This window comes from Danio aesculapii, chromosome 6, assembly GCF_903798145.1.
Source record: "Danio aesculapii chromosome 6, fDanAes4.1, whole genome shotgun sequence".
Lineage (NCBI taxonomy): Eukaryota > Metazoa > Chordata > Actinopteri > Cypriniformes > Danionidae > Danio > Danio aesculapii.
In genome coordinates, this window is record NC_079440.1 from 28,470,120 (window position 1) to 28,482,588 (window position 12,469).

General features: G+C 34.7%; 1 protein-coding gene across 2 annotated transcripts in view; it reads left to right on the forward strand.

Moving 5' to 3' along the window:
• Positions 1-794: 794 nt before the first annotated feature.
• The window catches only part of pex5la (peroxisomal biogenesis factor 5-like a), a 145,587-nt gene continuing 133,912 nt past the window's right edge, over positions 795-12,469 (forward strand). For both annotated transcript variants that reach the window (XM_056459878.1, XM_056459879.1), the window contains exon 1: positions 795-1,180. In XM_056459878.1, the coding sequence (XP_056315853.1) occupies positions 1,160-1,180 (21 nt within the window). In that variant the 5' untranslated portion in view covers positions 795-1,159. The remainder of the gene's footprint in view (positions 1,181-12,469) is intronic.

Sequence of the window (12,469 nt, forward strand, 5' to 3'; positions counted from 1 at the left end):
GGGTCTTTTTTTTTTAACAGCTAGGGATCACATTTATCATACTCAGAGTGTTGTAAAAAAAATCCTGCTGCTGACAATTTATTTGAATAAATGAAGAAATCTATTCTTGCCCACTCTTATAAATATTTCATTAATCTAATCACCATTCTTTACTAACTGAACAGAGGGCATATTTTTCATTGACAATAAAGGAACTCTATTCTGTAGGAGAGATTCATACTGTTTAGGAATTTTATATTTTTATGGCTTATATACTATATTTATACTAATAGAATTGACATTTGTCCTGTGATATCATTCATTAGCACATAATACAGTACAATAAAATTTTTGTGATTTAAGTTGATTGTATATTACCAGTTCAGTTTTATACTTTGAAAACAATATTTTACTTCTTGCATTCATGATGCAAGTCAGAAATACATTTTATCATTCTAAAACAAACATTAGAAACAAGCATTTATTAATAAGCATGTTGTTAATAAGCTTGTTTATAATAAGCATTTCTTCCCATCATCACACCATTATGTAATAAAATAAATGAAAGTGGCGCCTCCTTGCTCCGAGGCAGAGAAGAACAGCACACGAAGAGGAAGATCGAGACATTCACCTGATTTAGTGTCTGGTTGAACAAAATAACCACGAGAACACCTGGACTGAGCTTCTGCGCGTGCAGCGACGCTCTCGTGAATGACGGAACCGACTCCGCCTAAATTCTCCTGGCTGGAGAGAGGAGGAGACAGACAGTCGGCTAGAAGAGAGAGAGAGAGAGTCTGATGAAGGAGGGAGGAATTGCTGAAAAATCAAACCAACTACGATAAAAACCATCAGAACCACACTGGGGCTTTGATTATGACGTAGGCAAGATTCTCGAGCGTTCAGCGCATCCGTCGCGCGCCTCAGTAAGTTGGTGAAGAGACTCGCCGGCGCGCGTGAAGCTCGGAGCGGCTGCTCTCAAGCCTCCTCACCCTATAAAGTGCGTCGGTGACGAAAGCAAATTCAGCACTTGCTCCACGAGACAGCTCCAGTGCGGCGGCTCCCCAAAACTGGACTTTCAGTACTTTCAGAACACTCTTGCGCGCATGAACAGTAGAAGTCTCCTCATATTTCTTGTGTTCATCTAACTGTGATCTGGGACCTTTTTTATTCTCCACTAAATATGTACCAGGGGCATTTGCAGGTAAGACTCTGTTCCTTTCAGCACTTCTTCTTTACATTTATGTTTGCTGTTATTTTGTAGTTTCAGTTCCACCGAATTGCATGTGATCAGGGCATAAAAACACGTGCTTTATGAGATAAGTTGGATTTTGTCCTCCTGAAGAGGCTTGTTTGCTGTTGATGTTCATTGTGTTCATTCTAGGATATTAGATATCTTAATGGCAGTTGAAATTATAAGTTGTTATGAATACTTCTTGTCTGATCCTTTTACAAAAAAATCTAAGTTAGTGTCAGCGTAGCTAATGATGCAGATGGACAAGTTAAGAAAAAGGCAAACATGAAAACTGTTTTCTTTTATAAAACACTTGTGCTCTAAAAACAAGTTGTTGTTTTTTTGTACATTGTGTAATATCACCACCAATAGTAAATTTCCCAACGTATCACTCAGGAAATAATAAATAGGCCTACACAGTTGAACTTGAAGAAGCAATTCATAAATCACATTATGTGGAAAATGAGACCCACCAGGGTCTTTTGAACCTCTACATGCTTTCAACAGCCACAGTAGCGTTTGATTGTGTTACTGTTTGATGAAGATCTCTTAATTATGTAACCACAACAATAAAGCTGGCAGCGCTTTGTTTACCAAGTCTTACAACTTCTAAGTAATTCACCAGCTGAATATTTTATGACTTCTATAACTGCTTCATAGGAAACCAGAGTAGTATTTTGATACTCTTTGTCCTTATGGCCACAGATGTGTCTTCAGTTACATCATATCACTCTTATGGTGATTGCTTCATGTGTATTATAATGTTATTTATTCTTAAAACGGGACACCACTAAATGCGTAGACACTAATGCTTTCACGTATATAAAACATATGTGTCCAGTTAAATTTGAAACAATGTTCTACATGCTACTTTGTACAAAAATAATTGTTCCGGTGTGTTATTAATGTTCCAGGAGACAGAATATAGATGTGTTTTCAGCACAAAGGTAATCGGACACTTGATAAGAGTCTCATATGGTCCTATTCATAACTGTTCTCATCGTGTTAAAGGCTTTTATTTCAGGCTTTTGGGAGTTAGGGAGAGTAAGATATCACATTTTCTCTGTCAGGTAGGGAGGTAATTTAAGAGGAAATGTTCTCTCTGTTCAAAGCAGATGTTTTATCTGTCCTTCACTGGGCTCTTTGCAGCTCCTCCTTCTTTAACAGACACTCTTATCTTGACAGTGATTGCTCATTGTCTCTTGAAACTGTCTCAGTGTATATATTGTTTACATAGTTTGTGTAAAATGAGTATAGCTATTCTGGTGCTGCCATGAAAAGTTCTTATCAAATGGTATATTTCAAAGCAATAATATATGGATGCAGGAAAGTCAGAGTTGTTCAAAGCTATAGTATCAGCCACAAACGGATGAATATTCTTTTCTGATTTTTGCCATCAATATAAAACTAGGATTTCACAGTTGTATGTAGTGGAATGTTTTTCTGTATTAAACATCAGCCTCTTACCACACTAGGGGGCAATGCAAATCAATATTTCCCTCTAATCATTTTTATAAACCATATTTCTTTCCTGTTGGTGGAGTGTGAATTTCATATTGATCCAATGCAATATTGTATATTTCTCACAGTATTAATATTTAGATGTTTAGAACAGTTAGAATCATGCACTTTTACAATAACAGCTCATTATGTTTCCTATTTCAAGCTATTTTTAGATCAAACAACTTTATATTAATAACAATATTCATCACCATCCTATAGTATAACATTTAGTATTGATATCTCATACTGTACGAACTCAATGACACAAAGTCTGTATTTCTCCAGTAACAATCAGTGCATTTATTGTAGTAACTGCAGACAAATGAACATTAAAGCAGTTTATTTTAAGGGTTATGTGACCTATTTAAACCAAATATCAGCTCACACCTTACCTTAGATATAACAACTTGTTATAGTTACTAAAAATAACTCCAGTTGCTTGGGTGATTCCTGCCCTTTAGAGCCATACTGCTGTTTGAGATTAATTTGCAAAGCAGTGTGTTGCGTTCCCTATCAAACATAGGCATCAAAAATTGTCCAAGTGCAGCTATCCGTGTGAGTTATGTGTCCAGCTTACCTTTGCTATCGCTGGAAAGCACCACGTTGTCTGGCCAAGATAAAGCACCTTATGACAAAAAAGCTTTTTACTTTCACATTCCTTTAATTAGCTGAGGCATCTTCTGCGTATTCAGAATTGAATAGAATGTCTTTATACATTTTGTTTGACAATTTTGGCTGAGTTGGTTGTAATTCTTGTTTCTCGAAAAACCTGGCTTGCCTCCTTTTCAGGTACAGTATGTAATTTTCTAAAAGTCTTAGTCCCATGTGTTTAGTTTTCTATAGGTTGAAACCCTATAGGATGAAACACTTATTATATAATTCAGTTAAGAATCGTTGATGTCACAGTTCAGTATTCACAATCTTTTTTATTATTTGTGCATAAATTATAATGAATGTAGCTGAAAATACAAAACAAATTAAGAAAATTTGGAATTCGGATGCAAAAACCTATAAACGTCGTCTGAAATTGTCTTCATTAAGTATCATTTATATCAGGCTCCTATGTGTAGGTTCAATAATTTCACTTTCATGGCAAAGAATAAGTTCTTTTCATGGTCTCCAAAGTGAACTAACTCAACATAAACAAAGGAGGCTGAGAATAATGCTCATTTTCTATGAACATTTCAGATGGCACCTAGAGGTTTTTGCATCTGAACTCTTTAAATATGTTTATTTAATAGTCATATTTTAGGAACTGATCACTCAAACATTCTTTGGGAAGCAAAAAATGTGCTTAATGGCATTGTTCTGAAAACCCAACACAGTTGTATTTTACATTTTGGTGAATTAATGTCTAAATTGTATGATCTCATTCAAACATTTTCATCAATTCTGCTCACACAACAGTGAAGGTTATGTTGAACGATATGCTTACTCATTTATAACGCTTACTCACTGATGCTTACTCATTTCTAATAGTCATACATTTCCTTACAAATTATTACGAGGAAGCCACCAATTCAATGAACCCTAAATTATTTACATTATCCTGTAACGGCTGCTTGGAAACCACACTTTTTGGAATGCTTTTTTTTTTAATGAGTGCAGATTAATTGCATGAATTCCAGAATTTTGAAATATTCCACTGTGTCTATTACTCCATGTTCTGAGATGTTCCAGTCTGTTATCATGAATTAATTGCGGTTTAATTTGTAAATCTTTTATTAAAGGACCAAACTTACAAATAAAAACTGATAACAAATTCTATGTCAAATGTCATTTACTCAGTCTTGGCTTGTTTAGATAGCTACTTGAAATGGTATGAAGTGCAAAAAAATGTGTTCAAGCAATAACAAAACTTCCATTCATGGCAAAATTAATGGAATTGCTGATTTTTTTTTTTCTTTTTTTTTGCAAAACAAGCATGATACTATATTTTAAAAATATATTTCCATTTATAACTATAAATGCAGTGCACTTAGTGAGTAAGGTAAGTTAAAGTAATGTGCAGGCTAACAATTGGCCATTACTCTCAACAGAGCCTCCACTATTTACTGGGCTCTCTCAGCATCTTTCTTCAAATGTATAAAATTATATAAATTTTATGAATGCAATCTTATCCTCCTTATTTTTTAAATTGCCTACCTAATGTGCACATTGTGGAGCTGTTGTGTTGTGGATAATCCCATGGCGTGGCTTTGCCATCTGATTTCCCACAGGTGTGCAGATTCAGTCCTGTCAGATGTTTTTCTGCCATAGGAAAGGCTGACAGGAATGGGGTTTGTTGGTTTTTCATGTTTCATCTCGGGGTTTGACAGTGATGGTGCTTTTGGTGAGGAGGTGAGCAGTAGTTCATCTTGGGCTCTTGCCTCTCTGAAAAAGAGATTGAGACGTGCTTGTGTGACACCTCTGTGAGTGTGAAATATGCAGGCCCAAACCACAACAAGTTGGAGGCTCTCAGAGAACCTACATTTGTGACAGCTATTGAATTATGTGAGAGGGTCTCTGTATGACCTTTTAGGGCCTTTCCCCAAAGAGAAGCCTGGGAAAGAAAAAGACAAATAGATTTAGAGAGTCAGTATCCTCTGAATATTAATGTAATGCGCATAGATTAATCCTTCATGGGCTAATGAAGGTTAGATAAATAGGGTTACAAGCAATGCTACTAAGCATGTGATAAAATTACAAGCTAATTATAATGGTGCCCTGTCGGAAACTGCTGCATGCTTTAAAGATGTATAACAGCTCTCAGCAAATTGTAAAAATGTCAGGAGAATATAGTGTATTGTTGGCAAAAATCGATTCATTTCAGCTACTCAGGCATCTCTTGTAGATTTATACTTTTACCAAATAAATAGATGGCAGATTCAATTCCTAAAGGAGCAAAAAAAAATTCCACTTGTAGACTTTTGGTTGGTGTGAAACAATATACTATAAGGCAATGTTGTCATAACAATCCCGATCCATATAGATCTGCGAAAATTACTAAAAACACTGTATTATGCATGTCAGGCTATTAGTTGGCTGTAAAGAAACACTATACACATACAACTTTGCTGTTATTTTAGAAATTGATTGCCACTGATATATTTTTTTCTACTATGGATGTCAATACCCAGCAGACACACAATGTCATAAGACGTTAATATTAGGTTAGATGTAGGTTGCCAGCATAGGGCTGGGCGATATGGCAAAAATGCCATCTCGATAATTATTTTCCATATTGAACAATAACGATATATATTACATATAAGTTGTTAATGCTTCCAAATATAAAAGAGTACCCCAACAATGACTGAAGCCACAAAAATTAGAGGGTCCATTGAATGGCATAACATTTTCAGTGGATACATTTTCGGTGGCCAAAAATTTGGTGCATCTCTAATATCAACACACTTTTAGATTCACATTGTCTTACATTTTTGCGGTGTGATTGGCACTTACAGTGCATCTGGAAAGTATTCATAGCGCTTCACTTTTTTCACTAATTTTTTAATGTTACTACCTTATTCCCAAATGGATTAAATTCATTTACTTCCTTAAAATTCTACACACAATACCCCATAATAACTCTGTGAAAAAAAAGATTTTTTGAAATTGTTGCAAATTTATTAAAAATAAAAATTTAATCCACCAATCAGGCCAGTATGGTAGAGTGGCCTGATGGAAGCCACTCCGCGCCTGGAATTTGCCAAAAGGCGTCTGAACGACTCACAGACCATAAAAACTAAATTCTCTGGTCTGATGAGACTAAAATGTATCTCTTTGAAGTGAATGCCAGGCGTTACGTTTAGAGAAAACCAGGCACCAAAACATAAAAATATGTGAAAAAAGTTCATACTTTCCGGATGCACGGTAAATCATTATAGAGTAAAAAGGCCCAGAGCTTATGATTGTTATTGACATAAAGTTTATTGTGACTCGATATAATATTGTTTATCGTCCCAGCCCTGCGCCTAAGGACAATGTTATTTTGACGTCCACTAATGTTGCGAAATGACATTGATACTTTGTTGATTTTAGGTTGTGTTGGAAAGTGACCAAAATCCAACATCGAGCCAACATCTTTAACCAACGTCATATTGATGTCAAATACTGACATTTATTTGTCAGGTATGGCAACCAAAATTCAACATCTGATAGACGTCATATTGGTAATGTCCACACAACGTCAAGCAGTAACATCATTAGACATTGATATTTTGTTGTTTTTAGGTTGCGTTGGAAAGTAACCAAAATGCAAAGTCTATTTGACCTTGGACATTTACGTCGGCCTGACGTTGGGTTCTGACATCAACCAGATTTTCATTTCCAAGCAAAATGTAACATCCCACGACATTGAGGTACAACATCTATCTGACGTCATGTTGACGTCCTGTGCCTGCTGGGTTGCTACAATCACATTTTTTTTCAAATTATCTTCTTGTTCAACAGAAAAACAGATAAAGGTTTGGAATCAATTGAGGGTGAGTAAATTTTCATTTTTGGATGAGCTATCTCTTTAAAAAGCAGACTTATGGAGTATTTTCATGCTAATTTAATCTCCATAATATTAAAGTCAATTTTAGAGTCAATTTTAGAATGGCATACAACTAAGTAATATGTTAATGAGACTTTATAGGAAAACTTTTGATAAAGAGACAGTTTAAATTGAAAATTCCATCATCATTTACTCACCATTTACTTGTTTGAAACCTTTTTGAGTTTGTTTCTTCTGTTGAACACAAAATAAGATATTTTGAAAAATACTGCTTGCTAGGCACCCATTGAATTCCATTGCACCTTTTCCTACTATGGAAGTCGATGGCTGCCAGCAACCAGCATTTTTCAAAATATTCTTTTGTATTCAACAGAAGAAACAAACTCAAAAGATTTAAAACCACATGAAGGAGATTAAATGAGAAAGTAATTTCCAATTTTTGGATGAATTATTAATTAAAGGTTAAAAAATTAAAAAGTTGCATATACAGTATATTTTAATGGACATTTAGAAGCCATCTATACGCTGAATTTGAATTTAAGCTGAATAAATGCAACAAATAGCTGAAGATGTAAATATGTGATGTGTTCTTTGCCTCTCAATAACAAAAGAAGCACATAGAAAAAAAGAGAGCAATGAGAAAACAACAGTTAAGAAAGCATCTGGTCATAATGAAGCAAAGATGTATTTTGAACACTATATAAGAACTGTTTCACATGTCAGAAGGCAGGACAGGCATTAAAAAGTGCTTGATATGTAAAAAAATCTTACATTTGAAGAATTTAATTGCTCACTGCACTGCATTTTCTTAAGTAGAATATCAGCTAAGCTCCTGTGTATTTATTTTATTTAAAGACACATGGACATAAATGTTAATGAAACATGTTTGCATATAGCTCAAGTGATACAGCTTGACGCATGCAAAGCCAAGGTCATAGGTTCAGTTCTTAGTGAACATGCGTGCTGATAAAAAATGTATAGCTTGAGTGCAGTATAAGTTGTAGCATCTGCCAAATGTACAAATGTAATGCCATAAAGGGGTTGTGTGACACCTTGTGTGTTGTGACTACCATAATGCTTTGATGCTGCATTTCTAGAGATTACGCAATCAATGAATGCATACTGTATTTTGCTCTAGTATTCATCACAATAATACTACAATTCTGTTGATAAAGTCCAGAAGACGAACAGTGTAATAGAGAGGGACATGTGGCAGGCTTTCAAATAAAATCAATAGACCATCTGTCTCACTCAAGGTGTGCTTCTTCTTGACAGGGGGTATTTTTACATCACTGATGAGGAGGTTTGCGCTTCTCTTTGAGTTTTGCTTTTCTGGCTCAACTCAACTCAACTCAACTTCGAGCTAAACTCTTGAGGAGATAAAAAAAAGGACGAGGGACTATTTTGTCCTTTACCTGTTAGGGCTGATTAGGTTGAGTGTGTCAAGTCGCTTGTGGACACTTATCAGAGAGGACAAAACTCAAGGCCAGCGAGGAAAACAATCAGCAGGAGATACTTAGGAGGAAAAGAGTCTGTGGAAAAAGTGATAGCATTCACTTTACCCCAAGAGAATATGCAAGCGTTTTTTGTCTCGTTTCGGCTCATGATGGTCCGTCTGACTCTATCAGGTTTGTAAATAAAAGATGAGGGTCTCACACGTAAGCTGTTATGTAATGCATAAATAAGAGGGTAATTAATATATAATAAATTAGAAATGTTAAAATTTTATGGGCGGAGGGAAAATTGCAAGGCCAGTGAAAGACTTTCATCAAGAAGCATCTTCTGATGTGGCCAGAGCACAGCCAATGCTTTGCAAATATTGGAAATCCATGAAACCGGTGTGCAATGTTACTCATGTTGTTAACTGGTGCATGATTTTAAAGAGAGCACCTGATTATTGTGTTTTTGACTATGAATTTAAATATATTACAATACATGGGGTATTATTAAACCAACAAGGCTGACATTGAGGGAATAAGAGTTTTGCACAATTTAATTGAAAAGAATTGCATATAGTATAGTTTATGAGCAGGTCAAAGAACAATTCCTTTGAGCTTCAAATTTAAACTCATTGCTGGAAGTAGGACAGTTTCCACCGCTCCTTCAATGTACCTCAGAAGCCCATAGATGCGATGCATTCATCAGGGTGTTTGCTGGGCTAACCAGCTATAGGCGTCATATGAGGCTCGGCATCAGGGAAGACAGGATGTGCTTTGGCACTGGATAAATTGGACAGACAAATATGGCCCCACATCTAATCTCTTTGAAGTGGCACCAGTGCTTGCAGGGGTGTACCAGCCAGGCAAATGTTACCCCCCATCCCTCACTTGTTTCTTGTTTTTTTCTTGGTTGTTTTAGTTTGTTGTTTAATTTGGTTTATTCTGTTTAATATATTTTGTAACATGTGCTTCCATTATGTATTCTCTAAAAAATTAAATACTGGTCAAATATAGTTAGCATGTTAGCATAGTTGTTTATTTAACACAGCATAACATATTTGTTTATGCTAGTTCATTTATACATGTATACCAACTTATTTTTGCCTCATATGTCAATTAATATCTTTATTAATTAAACTAGATAGTTGGATTTCCATGAGTAAATGTACTTTTACGTTTATCCATTTGAAACCGATAGTAACGCAAGTAATCAGATTAGATTTTATCAGATTAACAAAACAATAAGAACTAAATATTATGAGCAGTCACAGTCTTTTAGTTAATACAATACACAGATGGGTATGTGTTAGTTTTAAAAAGTCTGATTTTTTTATTTAAAATGTACTCTTTTCACAGGCCCTTAGCCAGGGGGGTTTTGAAAGAACCTCTCTGACACCCCTCACTGACAAAGGTCCAGAATTTGACACATACCTGTACATGAACTCATTTGTCCTATTTCAACTGCTATGTCATAACGAATTGAGAAAATAACACATCGAAAAAGGCTTTAAGATCAAGAGAAATCTTGTGTTGTCCATCCATACAGAATTTATGACACTGAATTTCTCAATTTTGATGCCAATTTTGGTGTCCCAAATTCTGTAAAACTTTTACAAAATTCTACTTTTTTCTAATGATAAATAATGTAATAAATTTGTATTTTTAAAAGCAGTATTGTCATTTTTCTTTATTCTAAATCTTTAGCAAATGTTTTTTGTACATCAAAAAGGTGTGGTGTGACAAGCTAATTCAGCAAAAAAAAAAGTGCTTAAAATGCAGTATTTAAACCTCACAATTGTCCACTTTTTAAGAAAAAAAAACCTTCCCTGTCTTATTAAATCAAATACCATAAATTTCCCTCTTAGCTTCCCTCCTTTCATGCCAACTTTAATAATATATTATTATATACAGCATTAACTACTGGGCAAAAACATATTAGTCAAAGAAATAAAATATAATAAATAAATCATGTAAAATTAGTTTGTGGCATATTTTATGGCGGCAGCATGGTGGCTCAGTGGTTAAAATTATGTTGAAATTACAAGTTTACATTATGTTCATATAACATATTTATAGCAGTTCAGGTTTACTTGATTAGTTTAGATGCACAATGGGTACTGCGATTAAATTATGTTGATTCAACAAATTATTTTTTGCGTGTGTGTGAATAAGTGTGTATGACTGTTTCCCAATATTGTGTTACAGCTGGAAGGGCATCCACTGCATTAAATATTGGCTGGAATAGTTGGCGGTTCATTCCGCTGACCTTCCGTGACCTTCCGTGACCTCCGAAATAAAGACTTAACCGAAGGAAAATTAATTAATTAATATTTTAAGGCCTGCCTAACTCAAAAGCCAACACAATCTCATGGCCAACACAATCTCATGGCAATTCGTAACTTTTTGATTTAGTGGGTAATTCGTATGAGTTCGTACAATCTCATTCATACAATTTACTATGATTTACCTATCTCCCAATAACGGTTGGGTTTAGGGGCGGGGTTTTGTCCCATGCCTTCTTTTTAAAATCATACATTTTTAGTCAACTGAACTCATATGAATTAGCCACTAAACTAACAAAATGTAAAATAATTACATTATTTTATGAGATCAGGGTGTGAAAACTCATGTTAAAAATATCCAGCACATATAGTAGTAGATATAGTATACATATAGTATAGTTTTCCATTGCTATCCAGTGCTTTAAATGCTTTTTATTTTGAAATGCTCACAAAACTCTTAAATACGATAAACCTGATTATTAGCGTTAGCACTCTGTAAACATAGCCGCCAATGTAAACGTTTATTTTTTTGTTCTGAGTGTTCACATGGGAAATTGTTTTAGTTTAAGTTGTTTTCACAACAACACATGCTTAATACAAAGAGAAGGCAATTTTCAAATTTGATTATTGCATTTTATCATAAACAGTTATGCTAATCTTATACAAATGAGGTAACGAAAAAGATACAGTAGCAATTCATATTTCCTCCATCTATTCTCTCTCTCTCTCTCTTTCTCTCACGCGTGCTCTCTCACTCTCATTACTAATTAGCTGAACCAAGCTATTCTGGAAACTAGTCCACAGAGATTAGAAAAGAAAACAAACAGAGACTGCTCTGATTTTTCAAATGAATGTTTAAGGCTTCGTGTGACACAAAATTGTCTTAAAACTCTTATTACGTAACATCTGGTCGAAATCAACAGCATCTGAGAGAATCTTGATACAGACAATCAAGATAATTGCTGGAGTAGAAGGTACGCTTAATTGCATGAAGTGAGAGCAACGTAACTGAGGGTGTGGATGTAGTCAGATTTCTTCTTTTTGATGTCTGAAGATTTATGGTGGAGACAGGAATTTTATTCATCACACAGCAGGCAGTCTTCAGCTGTAATTGAATAAAAAATGGATACTTATACAAGCCTGTACATTATGTTGTGAGGTTCATACTTTTTGGCTCATTTTTTTTAAATAACAGAAGACATGAAAGGGATATTTCATCCAAAATTGTGAAATCACCCTCACCCTAACCTGCACTGTAAAAAAAAAAAAAAGATTTTACAAGGAATACAAAGAATTCATTACTAGGAAATAGTTTTGAAAGTGATACTTTAATCTTTTTATGCAAAAATCTCAATATTTCCATTTTCTTTGGGATTATTTGTAAATTGAAAAAATAAGATGTTTAGCAGATGTTTGGCTGCTCTCCTCCATACAGTGAAACTGAACAGTGACCAAATTATTTTAAAAAGGAGAAGAAAGGTGAAAAATTTGATACAGCTCTTTACTGTGTTTGCGCCATATACAAATAAACATTCCTAAATCAAGATACATTTAC